The 21147-nt window shown below is 49.1% G+C and overlaps 1 protein-coding gene across 1 annotated transcript; it reads right to left on the bottom strand.

Moving 5' to 3' along the window:
- Nucleotides 1–1737: 1737 nt before the first annotated feature.
- On the bottom strand, nucleotides 1738–19878 carry slc31a1 (solute carrier family 31 member 1). The gene is made up of 7 exons (XM_072453386.1): nucleotides 19758–19878; nucleotides 14752–14891; nucleotides 13280–13352; nucleotides 12256–12424; nucleotides 8500–8554; nucleotides 2001–2152; nucleotides 1738–1876 (listed from the first exon to the last, which is right to left on the bottom strand). Exons 2-6 carry the CDS (start codon nucleotides 14887–14889, stop codon nucleotides 2006–2008), a joined length of 582 nt encoding a protein of 193 aa, XP_072309487.1. The 5' UTR covers nucleotides 14890–14891; nucleotides 19758–19878; the 3' UTR covers nucleotides 1738–1876; nucleotides 2001–2005.
- Between the last annotated feature and the right edge of the window lie 1269 nt (nucleotides 19879–21147).

Here is a 21147-nt window from a genome sequence, read left to right as displayed (position 1 = left end):
ACTAAAGCAGGTCTAAACCAGGTCTAAACCAGGACTAAACCAGGACTAAACCAGGACTAAACCAGGACTAAACCAGGACTAAAGCAGGTCTAAACCAGGTCTAAACCAGGACTAAACCAGGACTAAACCAGGACTAAACCAGGACTAAACCAGGACTAAAGCAGGTCTAAACCAGGTCTAAACCAGGACTAAACCAGGACTAAACCAGGACTAAACCAGGACTAAACCAGGACTAAACCAGGACTAAAGCAGGTCTAAAGCAGGTCTAAACCAGGACTAAACCAGGACTAAACCAGGGGTTCTGAGTAATATATATTTAAAGCGTTTTCTAAAATATAAAATGTCTCATTTTACCTGAAATTAGAAAAAGACATTTTCTAATTTCAATAAGAATAAAAAATCTTCACTTGAAATAAAACCTAAACTTCTTTTGGAAAATCAGATCTAAATAAACTAGATAAACAATGACTTTTTAACTTGAGTGTTTCTCTTGAAGGTGGAGTTCATCAGGGCATCAGGTGTAAAGAGGGTTAAAGGACACATATTCTGCAGTGTTAGTGTTGTGAGCCTCATGTGCGTGTGGCTCCATCTACTGGCTGCACAGGGAATGACAGTTCAGCCTCACGTCCTGGTCTCAGCTCACAGTCGTTCTGATGGTGACGAGACAGAGCGAGGCTGAGATGATTTATGAGAGAACATGAGAGAGAACATGAGAGAGAACATGAGAGAGAACATGAGAGAGAACAGAGAGAGAACAGAGCGAGAACATGAGAGAGAACAGAGAGAGAACAGAGCGAGAACATGAGAGAGAACATGAGAGAGAACATGAGAGAGAACAGAGAGAGAACATGAGAGAGAACATGAGAGAGAACATGAGAGAGAACATGAGAGAACATGAGAGAGAACATGAGAGAGAACAGAGAGAGAACATGAGAGAGAACATGAGAGAACATGAGAGAGAACATGAGAGAGAACAGAGAGAGAACATGAGAGAGAACATGAGAGAGAACATGAGAGAGAACATGAGAGAGAACATGAGAGAGAACATGAGAGAGAACATGAGAGAACATGAGAGAACATGAGAGAGAACATGAGAGAGAACATGAGAGAGAACATGAGAGAGAACATGAGAGAACATGAGAGAGAACATGAGAGAGAACATGAGAGAGAACATGAGAGAGAACATGAGAGAACATGAGAGAGAACATGAGAGAGAACAGAGAGAGAACATGAGAGAGAACATGAGAGAGAACATGAGAGAGAACATGAGAGAGAACATGAGAGAGAACATGAGAGAGAACAGAGAGAGAACATGAGAGAACATGAGAGAGAACAGAGAGAGAACAGAGAGAGAACATGAGAGAGAACATGAGAGAGAACATGAGAGAGAACATGAGAGAGAACAGAGAGAGAACATGAGAGAGAACATGAGAGAGAACATGAGAGAGAACATGAGAGAGAACATGAGAGAGAACATGAGAGAGAACATGAGAGAGAACATGAGAGAGAACATGAGAGAGAACATGAGAGAGAACATGAGAGAGAACATGAGAGAACATGAGAGAGAGAGAAGGACATTCAGCAGAATATGTGTCCTTTAAAGGCACTTTTCAGACGCTTCAGTTTGAGACGAGAAAACACCAAACGTCTCAAGTCTGGACACAATGTTAGGGACACTCTTTCAGGAGACCAGGTCCAGACCAGGAACGGGTCCAGACCAGGTCCAGACCAGGTCCAGACCAGGAACGGGTCCAGAGGCACTGAGCTGTCCCTACTAAAGTGCCAGTTGAGCACATTTAGAGTGCGCCCCCTGCTGGAGCTGCAGGAGACGACACAGATTGTATCAGCAGAAGAAGATGGGAGAAAGTGTCCTCAGGTTCCCAAGGTTCCCCAGGTTCCTCAGGTTCCCAGGTTCCTCAGGTTCCCAGGTTCCTCAGGTTCCTCAGGTTCCCCAGGTTCCCCAGGTTCCCCAGGTTCCCCAGGTTCCTCAGGTTCCCCAGGTTCCTCAGTGACAGTGTTCCGTGATGTCCACAACAATGGCCTTTTTCCAGCTGAACAGGAAGTAGCCGGCGCCCGCTCCGATTGCCACGGCGATGCAGAGGAAGCCATTGTAGGTCATGAAGACGAGCATCAGAATGTAACTTAGAACCACCTGAAGGACAAACACACGGAACATGAGAACACAGGAGACCACGAGAGGAACACGAGAGGAACACGAGAAGAACACGAGAAGAACACGAGAGGAACACGAGAGGAACACGAGAGGAACACGAGAGGAACACGAGAGGAACACGAGAAGAACACGAGAGGAACACGAGAGGAACACGAGAGGAACACGAGAGGAACACGAGAAGAACACGAGAGGAACACGAGAAGAACGCGTGAGGAACGCGAGAGGAACACGAGAGGAACACGAGAAGAACACGAGAGGAACACGAGAAGAACGCGTGAGGAACGCGAGAGGAACGCGAGAGGAACACGAGAGGAACACGAGAAGAACACGAGAAGAACGCGTGAGGAACACGAGAGGAACACGAGAGGAACACGAGAAGAACACGAGAAGAACACGAGAAGAACACGAGAAGAACACGAGAGGAACACGAGAGGAACACGAGAAGAACACGAGAGGAACACGAGAGGAACACGAGAGGAACACGAGAGGAACACGAGAGGAACACGAGAGGAACACGAGAGGAACACGAGAGGAACACGAGAGGAACACGAGAGGAACACGAGAAGAACACGAGAGGAACACGAGAGGAACACGAAGAACACGTGAGGAACACGAGAGGAACACGAGAGGAACACGAGAAGAACACGAGAAGAACACGAGAAGAACACGAGAAGAACACGAGAGGAACACGAGAGGAACACGAGAAGAACACGAGAAGAACACGAGAGGAACACGAGAGGAACACGAGAAGAACACGAGAAGAACACGAGAGGAACACGAGAAGAACACGAGAGGAACACGAGAAGAACACGAGAGGAACACGAGAGGAACACGAGAGGAACACGAGAAGAACACGAGAGGAACACGAGAGGAACACGAGAAGAACGCGTGAGGAACGCGAGAGGAATACGAGAGGAACACGAGAGGAACACGAGAAGAACACGTGAGGAACACGAGAAGAACACGAGAGGAACACGAGAGGAACACGAGAAGAACACGAGAGGAACACGAGAAGAACACGAGAGGAACACGAGAGGAACACGAGAGGAACACGAGAGAACACGAGAGGAACACGAGAGGAACACGAGAGGAACGCGAGAGGAACGCGAGAGGAACACGAGAAGAACACGTGAGGAACGCGAGAAGAACACGAGAGGAACACGAGAGGAACACGAGAGGAACACGAGAGAACACGAGAGGAACACGAGAGAACACGAGAAGAACACGAGAGGAACACGAGAGGAACACGAGAGGAACACGAGAAGAACACGAGAGGAACGCGTGAGGAACGCGAGAGGAACACGAGAGGAACACGAGAGGAACACGAGAGGAACACGAGAGAACACGAGAAGAACACGAGAGGAACACGAGAGGAACACGAGAGGAACACGAGAGGAACACGAGAAGAACACGTGAGGAACACGAGAAGAACGCGAGAAGAACGCGAGAAGAACATGAGAAGAACACGAGAAGAACGCGAGAAGAACACGAGAAGAACACGAGAGGAACACGTGAAGAACACGAGAAGAACACGAGAAGAACACGAGAGGAACACGAGAAGAACGCGTGAGGAACGCGAGAGGAACGCGAGAGGAACACGAGAGGAACACGAGAGGAACACGAGAAGAACACGTGAGGAACGCGAGAAGAACGCGAGAAGAACGCGAGAAGAACACGAGAAGAACACGAGAAGAACGCGAGAAGAACACGAGAGGAACACGAGAGGAACACGTGAAGAACACGAGAAGAACACGAGAAGAACACGAGAGGAACACGAGAGGAACACGAGAAGAACGCGTGAGGAACACGAGAGGAACACGAGAAGAACGCGTGAGGAACACGAGAGGAACACGAGAAGAACACGAGAAGAACACGAGAGGAACACGAGAGGAACACGAGAGGAACACGAGAGGAACACGAGAAGAACACGAGAAGAACACGAGAAGAACACGAGAGGAACACGAGAAGAACGCGTGAGGAACGCGAGAGGAACGCGAGAGGAACGCGAGAGGAACACGAGAGGAACACGAGAAGAACACGTGAGGAACACGAGAAGAACACGAGAAGAACACGAGAGGAACACGAGAGGAACACGAGAGGAACACGTGAGGAACACGAGAAGAACACGAGAGGAACACGAGAGGAACACGAGGAACACGAGAAGAACACGTGAGGAACACGAGAGGAACACGAGAGGAACACGAGAGGAACACGAGAGGAACACGAGAGAACACGAGAAGAACGCGAGAAGAACACGAGAAGAACGCGAGAAGAACGCGAGAAGAACGCGAGAAGAACACGTGATGAACACGTGAAGAACACGTGATGAACACGTGATGAACACGAGAAGAACACGAGAAGAACACGAGAAGAACGCGAGAGGAACACGAGAAGAACACGAGAGGAACACGAGAGGAACACGAGAGGAACACGAGAGGAACACGAGAGAACACGAGAGGAACACGAGAGGAACACGAGAGGAACGCGAGAGGAACGCGAGAGGAACACGAGAAGAACACGTGAGGAACACGAGAAGAACACGAGAAGAACACGAGAGGAACACGAGAGGAACACGAGAGGAACACGAGAGGAACACGAGAGGAACACGAGAGGAACATGAGGAACACGAGAGGAACACGAGAGGAACACGAGAGGAACATGAGGAACACGAGAGGAACACGAGAGGAACACGAGAGGAACACGAGAGGAACGCGAGAGGAACGCGAGAGGAACACGAGAAGAACACGTGAGGAACACGAGAAGAACACGAGAAGAACACGAGAGGAACACGAGAGAACACGAGAGGAACACGAGAGAACACGAGAAGAACACGAGAGGAACACGAGAGGAACACGAGAGGAACACGAGAAGAACACGAGAGGAACGCGTGAGGAACGCGAGAGGAACACGAGAGGAACACGAGAGGAACACGAGAGGAACACGAGAGAACACGAGAAGAACACGAGAGGAACACGAGAGGAACACGAGAGGAACACGAGAAGAACACGTGAGGAACACGAGAAGAACGCGAGAAGAACGCGAGAAGAACATGAGAAGAACACGAGAAGAACGCGAGAAGAACACGAGAGGAACACGAGAGGAACACGTGAAGAACACGAGAAGAACACGAGAAGAACACGAGAAGAACGCGTGAGGAACGCGAGAGGAACGCGAGAGGAACACGAGAGGAACACGAGAGGAACACGAGAAGAACACGTGAGGAACGCGAGAAGAACGCGAGAAGAACGCGAGAAGAACACGAGAAGAACACGAGAAGAACGCGAGAAGAACACGAGAGGAACACGAGAGGAACACGTGAAGAACACGAGAAGAACACGAGAAGAACACGAGAGGAACACGAGAAGAACGCGTGAGGAACACGAGAGGAACACGAGAAGAACACGAGAAGAACACGAGAGGAACACGAGAGGAACACGAGAGGAACACGAGAGGAACACGAGAAGAACACGAGAAGAACACGAGAAGAACACGAGAAGAACACGAGAGGAACACGAGAAGAACGCGTGAGGAACGCGAGAGGAACGCGAGAGGAACGCGAGAGGAACACGAGAGGAACACGAGAGGAACACGAGAAGAACACGTGAGGAACACGAGAAGAACACGAGAGGAACACGAGAGGAACACGAGAGGAACACGTGAGGAACACGAGAAGAACACGAGAGGAACACGAGAGGAACACGAGGAACACGAGAGGAACACGAGAGGAACACGAGAGAACACGAGAAGAACGCGAGAAGAACACGAGAAGAACGCGAGAAGAACACGAGAAGAACGCGAGAAGAACACGTGATGAACACGTGAAGAACACGTGATGAACACGTGATGAACACGAGAAGAACACGAGAAGAACACGTGATGAACACGTGATGAACACGAGAAGAACACGAGAGGAACACGGGAAGAACGCGAGCGAAGCCGTCTGAGAGAGTCAGATCTCTCCTTCACTATGGAACTCCTCCAGGTTTATACTTTGTCCCAAAGAGAAGGAGGGGCTAAGGACAGAAGGAGGGGCTAAGGACAGAAGGAGGGGCTAAGGACAGAAGGAGGGTCTAAGGACAGAAGGAGGGGCTAAGGACAGAAGGAGGGGCTAAGGATAGAAGGAGGGTCTAAGGACAGAAGGAGGGTCTAAGGACAGAAGGAGGGGCTATGGACAGAAGGAGGGTCTAAGGACAGAAGGAGGGTCTAAGGACAGAAGGAGGGTCTAAGGACAGAAGGAGGGGCTAAGGACAGAAGGAGGGTCTAAGGACAGAAGGAGGGTCTAAGGACAGAAGGAGGGTCTAAGGACAGAAGGAGGGGCTAAGGACAGAAGGAGGGTCTAAGGACAGAAGGAGGGTCTAAGGACAGAAGGAGGGGCTAAGGACAGAAGGAGAGTCTAAGGACAGAAGGAGGGTCTAAGGACAGAAGGAGGGTCTAAGGATAGAAGGAGGGTCTAAGGATAGAAGGAGGGTCTAAGGACAGAAGGAGGGGCTAAGGACAGAAGGAGGGTCTAAGGACAGAAGGAGGGTCTAAGGACAGAAGGAGGGTCTAAGGACAGAAGGAGGGTCTAAGGACAGAAGGAGGGGCTAAGGACAGAAGGAGGGTCTAAGGATAGAAGGAGGGTCTAAGAACAGAAGGAGGGTCTAAGGATAGAAGGAGGGTCTAAGGACAGAAGGAGGGTCTAAGGACAGAAGGAGGGTCTAAGGATAGAAGGAGGGTCTAAGGACAGAAAGAGGGTCTAAGGACAGAAGGAGGGTCTAAGGACAGAAGGAGGGTCTAAGGACAGAAGGAGGGTCTAAGGACAGAAGGAGGGGCTAAGGACAGAAGGAGGGGCTAAGGACAGAAGGAGGGTCTAAGGACAGAAGGAGGGTCTAAGGACAGAAGGAGGGTCTAAGGACAGAAGGAGGGGCTAAGGACAGAAGGAGGGTCTAAGGACAGAAGGAGGGTCTAAGGACAGAAGGAGGGTCTAAGGACAGAAGGAGAGTCCAAGGACAGAAGGAGGGTCTAAGGACAGAAGGAGGGTCTAAGGACAGAAGGAGGGGCTAAGGACAGAAGGAGGGTCTAAGGACAGAAGGAGGGTCTAAGGACAGAAGGAGGGGCTAAGGACAGAAGGAGGGTCTAAGGACAGAAGGAGGGGCTAAGGACAGAAGGAGGGGCTAAGGACAGAAGGAGGGTCTAAGGACAGAAGGAGGGTCTAAGGATAGAAGGAGGGTCTAAGGACAGAAGGAGGGGCTAAGGACAGAAGGAGGGTCTAAGGACAGAAGGAGGGTCTAAGGACAGAAGGAGGGTCTAAGGACAGAAGGAGGGGCTAAGGACAGAAGGAGGGGCTAAGGACAGAAGGAGGGTCTAAGGATAGAAGGAGGGTCTAAGAACAGAAGGAGGGTCTAAGGATAGAAGGAGGGTCTAAGGACAGAAGGAGGGTCTAAGGATAGAAGGAGGGTCTAAGGACAGAAGGAGGGTCTAAGGATAGAAGGAGGGTCTAAGGACAGAAAGAGGGTCTAAGGACAGAAGGAGGGTCTAAGGACAGAAGGAGGGTCTAAGGACAGAAGGAGGGTCTAAGGACAGGAGGGGCTAAGGACAGAAGGAGGGGCTAAGGACAGAAGGAGGGGCTAAGGACAGAAGGAGGGTCTAAGGACAGAAGGAGGGGCTAAGGACAGAAGGAGGGTCTAAGGACAGAAGGAGGGTCTAAGGACAGAAGGAGGGTCTAAGGACAGAAGGAGGGTCTAAGGACAGAAGGAGGGTCTAAGGATAGAAGGAGGGTCTAAGGATAGAAGGAGGGTCTAAGGACAGAAGGAGGGGCTAAGGACAGAAGGAGGGTCTAAGGACGAGAGGGTCTAAGGACAGAAGGAGGGTCTAAGGACAGAAGGAGGGTCTAAGGACAGAAGGAGGGGCTAAGGACAGAAGGAGGGTCTAAGGATAGAAGGAGGGTCTAAGGACAGAAGGAGGGTCTAAGGATAGAAGGAGGGTCTAAGGACAGAAAGAGGGTCTAAGGACAGAAGGAGGGTCTAAGGACAGAAGGAGGGTCTAAGGACAGAAGGAGGGTCTAAGGACAGAAGGAGGGTCTAAGGACAGGAGGGGCTAAGGACAGAAGGAGGGTCTAAGGACAGAAGGAGGGGCTAAGGACAGAAGGAGGGTCTAAGGACAGAAGGAGGGGCTAAGGACAGAAGGAGGGGCTAAGGACAGAAGGAGGGTCTAAGGACAGAAGGAGGGTCTAAGGACAGAAGGAGGGTCTAAGGACAGAAGGAGGGTCTAAGGACAGAAGGAGGGGCTAAGGACAGAAGGAGGGGCTAAGGACAGAAGGAGGGTCTAAGGACAGAGGACTAACTCACCTGGAGGATGTGCAGCAGCGTCTGCAGGAAGTGGCCGGGGCTTAACATCCTCTGTCTGAGAGAAAGAGTCAGATTTACAGGAGCTCCACCAAGCCCCCGGAAGCCAAGATGGCCGCCATTGAAAGCTATGGAGCTGCTCATTGGCGCATGGTTCCAAAAAAGTGTTTTAGTTCCGCATTACTTCCTGAACAGTGGTATATCTCCTCCCACTTTTGTGACGTCATCGCCGTGAGGCTTTGGCGTCGGGAGCGCGCACGTCACAGCAGCGTGAACGACTGAGAAGAGTCAACACGGACTTTTGGAATAATTCGGCTTGAAATAGTCTGTTTACGTAACGTATAATGATGAATTGTTATATCCATCTATAAACATACATGTATCATGATGTAAAGCTCTGATATTTAAGAGAATTATAAAGAAGTGTTAAGATAAAAAGTCTGGTTTAATGACAATGAATCACATTTAGAGGTGGAATAACGTCCTCATCATTTTCTGTAGTTTTTGGTTTGGGTATTTATTTTGTTATTAACTTTTCAGTTATTTATTTACATAATATAATTTGGCCAATATGCATTTTTTTTAATAAGATGAGAAGAAATATAAAATATAATCATCGATTCTGTGACATAATTGAGTTAAGCAGTATTTAATTATATTCAGTTTCCTTTTGTGTCGTTTTTGTATCATGTCAATCTTTAATAAATACAAAACACATTTGTTTATTCATGTATTTAATAAGAATAATGAACATGAATGAACTTGTTCAATAAATGCAAATCTGATTATAACTACAAATGATAAATTGATTTTAGCCAGTTTTAGTTGAGTTTTAAAGCTCCAATGAGTTTTAAAGCTACAATGTGGGAGTCCCTTATTAAGGGGTTTGAGTCTGTGTAATGTTCATTATCATCATCATTAATAGAATCAGAAAATGTATTGCCATTGTCAAAGAAAAGAATTCACAAACAGTGGAACTTGCTTTGGTGATTCAGTACAACATGAAAATATTAACAATGATAAAACAACCTGTATAAGTCAAATGGAACAAACTGAATAAGATAAAGTATTCCTTTATTGTCCACACATGAGGAAATGTCGTTGTTGCAACGCAGTAGATCCAGAGGAAAAGGACAGAAAACTTATAGGAAGTTTAAAAAACACTCTTAATAGATCGATCTTAATAGAAGAACTCTTATAAACAAAAACTCCTATAGACAGAACCTCTCACACCTTAATAAGGAATGGAGGGGGAAAATAGAGATAAAGATAAAGATAAAAACAGCTACCGTAAGACAAAATAATACTAATAATAATGGTAAAATAAACACTCTTTTTACATCAGTTATATGCACATGAATGTGACATTATTGCGTTAAATACTGAATATATCTCAGTATTTAACAAGACTTTGTTTCCATGGCTACGCTGTCTTCTGTACTTCAGTAAACTCCTCCGTTCAGCTCCATCGTATGACTGAGACAAACAGAACATGTCACAGCTTTAGATTATACAAGTCATATAACATACACTTCACATGTTTAGATTATACAAGTCATATAACATACACTTCACATGTTTGTCCTGAAGCTGCTTCACAGACACATGTGACACAGCAGTGGCTCTTTTGAAGAACAATTATCATTTAGTTTTTTTGGTCATAACAAAACAGACATTTTATAAATTCAAAATACTGATTCTACACTGTTTACTTTTAGTCGAGGCACAAGTTATTATCAAAATACCTTTTGCTTTGGAGTCGTCAGGAGTTTACTTGAGATCACTCTGTGTCTGCAGTGACCTGCAGTGACCTGCAGTGACCTGTAGTGACCTGTAGTGACCTGCAGTGACCTGTAGTGACCTGCAGTGACCTGTAGTGACCTGTAGTGACCTGCAGTGACCTGTAGTGACCTGTAGTGACCTGTAGTGACCTGCAGTGACCTGTAGTGACCTGTAGTGACCTGCAGTGACCTGTAGTGACCTGCAGTGACCTGCAGTGACCTGTAGTGACCTGTAGTGACCTGCAGTGACCTGTAGTGACCTGTAGTGACCTGCAGTGACCTGTAGAGCTCTGGTCAGCACAGACAGACTAAACTCACTGGTCAGCACTGAAGATGAGAAAGATACTCATTAGAACATTTATATATTCTGCACATTTAACAGAGAAAAGCTGGAATATGTTATTGACAGATTTACATTTCGCTCTGTAACACAAAAGTTCCTCTTTTCACCTTAATTTTTAAAGCTAGAACCAAAAGTAATTTACTTATGCATAAGTTTAAACCTTAGAAGTTAGAACATAACTGACATGTTTGCTAAATCTCTACATATTCCATGGAAGTAAATCCATGACATTCCTATAGAAAACAAGCGTGTGCTTTGCTGTTTAAACACAGTACACGTCATTATGAAATGGTTAATAAAACCTTAAATGTGGTCTCAGCCCCTGTAAGTACAGCACTGTCACTTTTACATACGTTTACATTTATATATGTAAGATATGACCCATTATAGCAGGTTATATTTGAATTATTTGTAGTTTTTTATAGCACATAATACAAACATCACTTTATTTCCCTTCTTTCTCTAGTTTTCCTTGATCTGTGCATAACCTCTTGTCTCTTAGAACATTTAGTAAGAGAAATAATTAGTTATTTATTTGCAGAAGCACGAGCCATCACGACGTGTTGTTGCATCTTTGTGTAGCTAAACTTTAGCTTACGTTAGCTCGTGTTAACTTGTGTTAACTTGTGTTAACTGTGTAATTGTTGTTTTACACTTCATATGGAACGATGTGTGAAACGTGAGGAATGACATACAAACACAACTTACGTGTCTCGTGGTCTCGTCTCTTTCTTCTGCTTGTGTTTAGTTTCCGTCACGTGTTCTCCCGAGGCTCGTTCATGAGGGTCACGTGCGCGCTCGGTGCGCGTACACCGTTCACCGGGAGGTTAAAAATGTATTTTTTAAGTATTTTAGAAACAGTTAAAGAGTGAAATTCCTTCTATTTTATTTTTAGACTAAAAACAATTTAGCATGTTTGGTAATTTTAGAGGCCGAACTCCTGAAATGGTCCGACCAAGAGGCTGCATTCTGCGAAGTGGCCACTACTCAATTTGGAGCCAGAGGCAGAGGGGGCGTGGCCTATCCAGATCATATAATAGATCCATGAGCTCCACCTCCATGAGCTCCACCTACAGGAGCTCCACCTACAGGAGGAACGCTCTCGGTCCCTGTCCCGGTCCCTGTCCCGGTCCCTGTCCCTGTCCCGGTCTCGGTCCCTATCTGGGTCTCCGGTTCCGGTCTCGGTCCCGGTCTCGGTCCCTGTCTCGGTCCCTGCTTCGGTCCCTGCTTCGGTCCCTGTCTCGGTCCCTGTCTCGGTCCCTGCTTCGGTCCCTGCTTCGGTCCCTGTCTAGGTCCCGGTCTCGGTCCCGGTCTAGGTCCCGGTCTCGGTCCCGGTCTCGGTCCCGGTCTCGGTCCCGGTCTCGGTCCCTGCTTCGGTCCCTGCTTCGGTCCCTGCTTCGGTCCCTGCTTCGGTCCCTGTCTCGGTCCCTGTCTCGGTCCCTGCTTCGGTCCCTGTCTAGGTCCCGGTCTCGGTCCCGGTCTAGGTCCCGGTCTAGGTCCCGGTCTAGGTCCCGGTCTCGGTCCCGGTCTCGGTCCCGGTCTCGGTCCAGGTCCCGGTCTCGGTCCCTGCTTCGGTCCCTGTCTCGGTCCCGGTCTAGGTCCCGGTCTAGGTCCCTGTCTCGGTCCCGGTCTTACCCCACGGTCTTGTGCGTCTCCACCATGACCGTCCCGTCGGTTCCAGGTAAAGGCATAGAGTTGTATCTGACGTTGACTTGGCTCCGCCTCAGAAGCACCTCTCGACCAATCTTCAACCCCTCGTACAGAGCGGCCAATAAGAAGACTCCGAGGCACGCCAGCACCATCTCTGATTGGCCCAGAAAGAACAGGGGGCGGGGTTAGACTTTGCTCTAAACTCTGGTGTTGTGTGTGGAGGCTCCGCCCCCTGGTGGTTGTGTGTGGAGGCTCCGCCCCCTGGTGGTCTTGTGTGGAAGCTCCGCCCCCTGGTGGTCGTGTGTGGAAGCTCCGCCCCCTGGTGGTCGTGTGTGGAAACTCCACCCCCTGGTGGTCGTGTGTGGAAGCCCCGCCCCCTGGTGGTCGTGTGTGGAGGTGCAGCCCCGTGTGTGGAAGCTCCGCCCCCTAGTGGTTGTGTGTCGAGGCTCCGCCCCCTGGTGGTCGTGTGTCGAGGCTCCGCCCCCTGGTGGTCGTGTGTCGAGGCTCCGCCCCCTGGTGGTCGTGTGGAAGCTCCGCCCCCTGGTGGTCGTGTGGAAGCTCCGCCCCCTGGTGGTCGTGTGTGGAAGCTCCGCCCCCTGGTGGTCGTGTGTGGAAGCTCCGCCCCCTGGTGGTCGTGTGTGGAAGCTCCGCCCCCTGGTGGTCGTGTGTGGAAGCTCCGCCCCCTGGTGGTCGTGTGTGGAAGCTCCGCCCCCTGGTGGTTGTGTGTGGAGGCTCCGCCCCCTGGGGGGTTGTGTGTGGAAGCTCCGCCCCCTTGTGGTCGTGTGTGGAGGTGCTGCCCCCTGGTGGTCGTGTGTGGAAGCTCCGCCCCCTGGTGGTCGTGTGTGGAAGCTCCGCCCCCTGGGGGTCGTGTGTGGAAGCTCCGCCCCCTGGTGGTCGTGTGTGGAGGTGCAGCCCCGTGTGTGGAAGCGCCGCCCCCTAGTGGTTGTGTGTCGAGGCTCCGCTCCCTGGTGGTCGTGTGAGGAGGCTCCGCCCCCTTATGGTCGCTCACCTCCAGCAGAGTTGATGATCAGACCTGAAAACAGCAGCTCCACGTTCTTGTAGTCGAAATAAAAGGTCATGGCCTGAAACAGAACACAGTGAATCCTCTGACAGTTAAGTCAGTAGTTTGTGTTAAGTCAGTAGTAGTCAATAGTTTGTGTTAAGTCAGTAGTTTGTGTTAAGTCAGTAGTTAGTGTCAAGTCAGTAGTTAGTGTCAAGTCAGTAGTCAGTGTCAAGTCAGTAGTTAGTGTTAAGTCAGTAGTTAGTGTTAAGTCAGTAGTTAGTGTTAAGTCAGTAGTTAGTGTTAAGTCAGTAGTTAGTGTTAAGTCAGCAATGTGTTTAGTCAGTAGTTAGTGTTAAGTCAGCAATGTGTTTAGTCAGTAGTTAGTGTTAAGTCAGCAATGTGTTTAGTCAGTAGTTAGTGTTAAGTCAGTAGTTAGTGTTAAGTCAATAGTTAGTGTTAAGTCAGTAGTTAGTGTTAAGTCAGCAATGTGTTTAGTCAGTAGTTAGTGTTAAGTCAGCAATGTGTTTAGTCAGTAGTTAGTGTTAAGTCAGTAGTTAGTGTTAAGTCAGTAGTTAGTGTTAAGTCAGTAGTTAGTGTTAAGTCAGCAATGTGTTTAGTCAGTAGTTAGTGTTAAGTCAGCAATGTGTTTAGTCAGTAGTTAGTGTTAAGTCAGTAGTTAGTGTTAAGTCAGCAATGTGTTTAGTCAGTAGTTAGTGTTAAGTCAGTAGTTAGTGTTAAGTCAGTAGTTAGTGTTAAGTCAGCAATGTGTTTAGTCATTAGTTAGTGTTAAGTCAGTAGTTAGTTAGTGTTAAGTCAGTAGTTAGTGTTAAGTCAGTAGTTTGTGTTAAGTCAGTAGTTAGTGTTAAGTCAGTAGTTAGTGTTAAGTAATTAGTTAGTGTTAAGTCATTAGTTAGTGTTAAGTCATTAGTTAGTGTTAAGTCAGTAGTTAAGTCAGTAGTTAAGTCAGTAGCTAGTGTTAAGTCAGTGGTTAGTGTTAAGTCCGTAGTTAGTGTTAAGTCCGTAGTTAGTGTTAAGTCCGTAGTTAGTGTTAAGTCCGTAGTTAGTGTTAAGTCAGTAGTTAATGTTAAGTCAGTAGCTAGTGTTAAGTCAGTAGTTAGTGTTAAGTCAGTAGTTAAGTCAGTAGTTAAGTCAGTAGCTAGTGTTAAGTCAGTAGCTAGTGTTAAGTCCGTAGTTAGTGTTAAGTCCGTAGTTAGTGTTAAGTCAGTAGCTAGTGTTAAGTCAGTAGTTAGTGTTAAGTCAGTAGTTAGTGTTAAGTCAGTAGTTAGTGTTAAGTCAGTAGTTAATGTTAAGTCAGTAGTTAATGTTAAGTCAGTAGTTAGTGTTAAATCATTACTGAAGTGTATTATTGATGTGACATTTAGGTCTTTGTCTTTTGGTGTTTTAGATCATTAGAGAAATGGTTCGTTGTCTTTAAATCTCCAACATTCAGACCAAAGACAAAAGCTTGTGTTTCGTACCATGCCCATGTGGCCCTCGTGTCCGCCCCCGGCCCCGCCCCCGGCCCCGCCCCCGTGTCCGCCGTGCGTGGTGAGGGACGGGGCGGCGGTCATGGCGTGGTGGGCGTGGCCACTGTGGTCCATGTTTGAATGATCCATATCTGAAAGAAACGGCAAACGAAAGGTAAACACCAGAGGTAAAACACCAGAGGTAAAACACCAGAGGTAAACACCAGAGGTAAACACCAGAGGTAAAACACCAGAGGTAAAACACCAGAGGTAAACACCAGAGGTAAACACCAGAGGTAAAACACCAGAGGTAAACACCAGAGGTAAACACCAGAGGTAAAACACCAGAGGTAAACACCAGAGGTAAAACACCAGAGGTAAACACCAGAGGTAAACACCAGAGGTAAAACACCAGAGGTAAACACCAGAGGTAAACACCAGAGGTAAAACACCAGAGGTAAAACACCAGAGGTAAAACACCAGAGGTAAAACACCAGAGGTAAACACCAGAGGTAAACACCAGAGGTAAAACACCAGAGGTAAACACCAGAGGTAAACACCAGAGGTAAAACACCAGAGGTAAAACACCAGAGGTAAAACACCAGAGGTAAAACACCAGAGGTAAACACCAGAGGTAAACACCAGAGGTAAACACCAGAGGTAAAACACCAGAGGTAAACACCAGAGGTAAACACCAGAGGTAAAACACCAGAGGTAAAACACCAGAGGTAAAACACCAGAGGTAAAACACCAGAGGTAAACACCAGAGGTAAAACACCAGAGGTAAAACACCAGAGGTAAACACCAGAGGTAAACACCAGAGGTAAAACACCAGAGGTAAAACACCAGAGGTAAACACCAGAGGTAAACACCAGAGGTAAACACCAGAGGTAAAACACCAGAGGTAAACACCAGAGGTAAACAGGGGACACTTTCTACTAACTCCTCCTCTTTGGGCGTGGCCACATGAACCTGAGTCTTGGACTCGTCTTCAGGAGTCGACCAAAAGTTTCACAGACTTTGTGCAGCACAAACTTTTCCCTTTATTTGTAAAGTGCACGGATTCAGCAGCAGAACGACACGACCGACACGGCCGACACGACCGACACGACCGACACGACCGACACGACCGACACGACCGACACGACCGACACGACCGACACGGCCGACACGACCGACACGACCGACACGAGCGACACGAGCGACACAACCGAACTGCACTGACACAACAGACACGACCGACACGACCCACACGACCCACACGACCGACACGACCGACACGACTGAACTGCACTGACACGACCCACACGGCCGACACGGCCGACACGGCCGACACGGCCGACACGACCGACACGGCCGACACGACCGACACGACCGACACGGCCGACACGGCCGACACGACCGACACGGCCGACACGGCCGAACTGCACTGACACAACAGACACGACAGACACTACCGACTCGGCCGACACGACTGAACTGCACCGACACGGCCGACACGGCCGACACGACCGACACGACTGACACGACCGACACGACTGAACTGCACAGACACGACCCACACGACCGACACGACTGAACTGCACTGACACGACCCACACGACCGACACGACCCACACGACCCACACGACCGACCTGCACTGACACGACCGAACTGCACTGACACGACCAACACGACTGAACTGCACTGACACGACCCACACGACCGACACGACCGACACGACCGACACGACCGACACGACCGACACGACTGAACTGCACTGACACGACCCACACGGCCGACACGACCGAACTGCACTGACACAACAGACACGACAGACACGACCGACACAGCCGACTCGGCCGACACGACTGAACGGCACTGACACGACCGACACGACTGAACTGCACCGACACGGCCGACACGACCGACACGACCGACACGACTGAACTGCACCGACACGGCCGACACGACCGACACGACCGACACGACTGAACTGCACTGACACGACCCACACGACCGAACTGCACTGACACGACCCACACGACCGACACGACCGACACGACTGAACTGCACTGACACGACCCACACGACCGACACGACCGACACGACTGAACTGCACTGACACAACCCACACGACCGACACGACCGACACGACCCACACGACCCACACGACCCACCTGCACTGACAAGACCGAACTACACTGACACGACCGACACGACCGACACGACTGAACTGCACTGACACGACCGACACGACCGACACGACTGAACTGCACTGACACAACCCACACGACCGACACGACCGACACGACCGACACGACCGACACGACTGAACTGCACTGACACAACCCACACGACCGACACGACCGACACGACCCACACGACCCACCTGCACTGACAAGACCGAACTACACTGACACGACCGACACGACCGACACGACTGAACTGCACTGACACGACCGACACGACCGACACGACCGACACGACTGAACTGCACTGACACAACCCACACGACCGACACGACCGACACGACCCACACGACCGACACGACCCACCTGCACTGACACGACCGAACTACACTGACACGACCGACACGACCGACACGACTGAACTGCACTGACACGACCGACACGACCGACACGACCGACACGACTGAACTGCACTGACACAACCCACACGACCGACACGACCGACACGACCCACACGACCGACACGACCGACACGACCGACACGACCCACACGACCGACACGACCCACCTGCACTGACACGACCGAACTACACTGACACGACCGACACGACCGACACGACTGAACTGCACTGACACGACCCACACGACCGACACGACCGACACGACCGCGCTGACACGACTCCCACAATGCACCAGTCCTACCGTCTGCGTCGCTCCTCTACGTCTCCGGCTCAAATGTGACTCGACTCAAACAGACGCGACTTTCCCCTTGACTGTGACATCATCAGCATCACAGAGTAACCACGGAAACCACATCCAGACACCCGGCTGTAATCCGATTGGCCGCCGGCCCCGAGGCCAAACAAGCGCTCCGACCAATCAGAGCACAGCGTTTAGGACAATTACAGAAAGGTCAAGAGTCCTTAATGCGTTTAGTCCAGAAATGTTTTCCATCGATCTGAAAACTAAAGGTTTTAAGTCGAAAACGTTTTTCTATAACAAAGATTCAAACAAACACTATTTTATCACCTCAAAGTTTTATTTTCACTTGATAAATGTAGAGTTGGTGTGAAAGTGTTTCTACATCACATTTGTATTTATTTAAGGACATTTACATTGGAGGAACCAGATGTTTTAAGTGTTATAGCTGTGAGGACACGCCCCTGTGGGAGGAGGACACGCCCCTGTGGGGTGAGGACACGCCCCTGTGGGAGGAGGACACGCCCCTGTGGGGTGAGGACACGCCCCTGTGGGGTGAGGACACGCCCCTGTGGGAGGAGGACACGCCCCTGTGGGAGGAGGACACGCCCCTGTGGGGTGAGGACACGCCCCTGTGGGAGGAGGACACGCCCCTGTGGGAGGAGGACACGCCCCTGTCCTCACAGGACGCCACACACCAGGTCTAAACCAGGACTAAACCAGGACTAAACCAGGTCTAAACCAGGTCTAAACCAGGACTAAACCAGGTCTAAACCAGGTCTAAACCAGGTCTAAACCAGGTCTAAACCAGGTCTAAACCAGGACTAAACCAGGACTAAACCAGGTCTAAACCAGGACTAAACCAGGTCTAAACCAGGTCTAAACCAGGTCTAAACCAGGTCTAAACCAGGTCTAAACCAGGACTAAACCAGGTCTAAACCAGGTCTAAACCAGGACTAAACCAGGTCTAAACCAGGACTAAACCAGGTCTAAACCAGGTCTAAACCAGGACTAAACCAGGTCTAAACCAGGTCTAAACCAGGACTAAACCAGGACTAAACCAGGTCTAAACCAGGTCTAAACCAGGACTAAACCAGGTCTAAACCAGGACTAAACCAGGACTAAACCAGGACTAAACCAGGTCTAAACCAGGTCTAAACCAGGTCTAAACCAGGTCTAAACCAGGTCTAAACCAGGACTAAACCAGGACTAAACCAGGACTAAACCAGGTCTAAACCAGGTCTAAACCAGGTCTAAACCAGGACTAAACCAGGTCTAAACCAGGTCTAAACCAGGACTAAACCAGGTCTAAACCAGGTCTAAACCAGGACTAAACCAGGACTAAACCAGGTCTAAACCAGGTCTAAACCAGGTCTAAACCAGGTCTAAACCAGGTCTAAACCAGGACTAAACCAGGTCTAAACCAGGTCTAGACCAGGTCTAAACCAGGTCTAAACCAGGTCTAAACCAGGTCTAAACCAGGACTAAACCAGGTCTAAACCAGGTCTAAACCAGGTCTAAACCAGGTCTAAACCAGGACTAAACCAGGTCTAAACCAGGTCTAAACCAGGACTAAACCAGGTCTAAACCAGGTCTAAACCAGGACTAAACCAGGACTAAACCAGGTCTAAACCAGGACTAAACCAGGACTAAACCAGGTCTAAACCAGGACTAAACCAGGTCTAAACCAGGACTAAACCAGGTCTAAACCAGGACTAAACCAGGACTAAACCAGGTCTAAACCAGGACTAAACCAGGTCTAAACCAGGACTAAACCAGGTCTAAACCAGGACTAAACCAGGTCACAGGTCAGATCAGATCTTCAGACTGGACCCTGGACTCATAAAAGTGACTTGTGTTTATGAAGTTAAATAAAGTCACTGAAAACTGAAGGTGTTTTGAACTTTGAAGCTTGTACAGTACATATACAGTACTACAGTAAAAGTACATATACAGTCCTACAGTAAAAGTACATTTACAGTACTACATTTACAGTACTACAGTAAAAGTACATTTACAGTACTACAGTAAAAGTGCATTTACAGTACTACAGTAAAAGTACATTTACAGTACTACAGTAAAAGTACATTTCACTTTTAACACTTGAACCTGAAGAACATTTTGACTTTCTGATCGTTTTTACCAACCTGGAGCCTGGAGCGGGTCTGGAGCCTGGAGCGGGTCTGGAGCCTGGAGCGGGTCTGGAGCCAGGAGCGGGTCTGGAGCGGGTCTGGAGCCTGGAGCGGGTCTGGAGCCTGGAGCGGGTCTGGAGCCTGGAGCGGGTCTGGAGCTCCGTCTGAAAATGTAAAATTGAGAGTGAAAAAGAGAAATGGTGTCAGGTATTTATGACCAATCAGAGTCCACTGTTCATGCGGCAACAGCCAATCAGCTTCAACCTCCTCTGAGCAACAGCCTGAACCTGGACCTGATGTAATTGGTTTGGATGATGGTTTCAGGTGAAATGAGAGCGTTGCTGGTGTGATCCAGAATGTTGTGCTCAATGGTCTTATACTGAGAGTCATGTGGTGCCTGAGGTTCCTGTACAGGTCTTATACTGAGAGTCATGTGGTGCCGGGGGTTCCTGTACAGGTCTTATACTGAGAGTCATGTGGTGCCGGGGGTTCCTGTACAGGTCTTATACTGAGAGTCATGTGGTGCCTGAGGTTCCTGTACAGTTCTTATACTGAGAGTCATGTGGTGCCGGGGGTTCCTGTACAGGTCTTATACTGAGAGTCATGTGGTGCCGGGGGTTCCTGTACAGGTCTTATACTGAGAGTCATGTGGTGCCTGAGGTTCCTGTACAGGTCTTATACTGAGAGTCATGTGGTGCCGGGGGTTCCTGTACAGGTCTTATACTGAGAGTCATGTGGTGCCTGAGGTTCCTGTACAGGTCTCATACTGAGAGTCATGTGGTGCCTGAGGTTCCTGTACAGGTCTTATACTGAGAGTCATGTGGTGCCGGGGGTTCCTGTACAGTTCTTATACTGAGAGTCATGTGGTGCCTGAGGTTCCTGTACAGGTCTCATACTGAGAGTCATGTGGTGCCGGGGGTTCCTGTACAGGTCTTATACTGAGAGTCATGTGGTGCCTGAGGTTCCTGTACAGTTCTTATACTGAGAGTCATGTGGTGCCTGAGGTTCCTGTACAGTTCTTATACTGAGAGTCATGTGGTGCCTGAGGTTCCTGTACAGGTCTCATACTGAGAGTCATGTGGTGCCTGAGGTTCCTGTACAGTTCTTACTGCAGATGACAGACGCTTGGGTCATGAGGAGGAAGTGAAGAATCCCTGGGTCAAATCTGTTCTTACAACATGGAAGGAGCTGATCAGAACAAACTAAACACAGATGTTACAAACTTAAACTGGTAAAACTTTATGACCAAAGGTTTTGTACAAATAGAACTGAGCTGAGACTAAAGGTCTGGAGGACTAAAGGTCTGGAGGACAAAAGGTCTGGAGGACTAAAGGTCTGGAGGACAAAAGGTCTGGAGGACAAAAGGTCTGGAGGACAAAAGGTCTGGAGGACTAAAGGTCTGGAG

Source organism: Eucyclogobius newberryi, unplaced genomic scaffold (assembly GCF_026437365.1).
Source record: "Eucyclogobius newberryi isolate DKJ021-1_F unplaced genomic scaffold, fEucNew1.0.hap1 SCAF_2, whole genome shotgun sequence".
NCBI lineage: Eukaryota > Metazoa > Chordata > Actinopteri > Gobiiformes > Gobiidae > Eucyclogobius > Eucyclogobius newberryi.
This window is presented reverse-complemented; position numbering and strand designations above follow the sequence as displayed.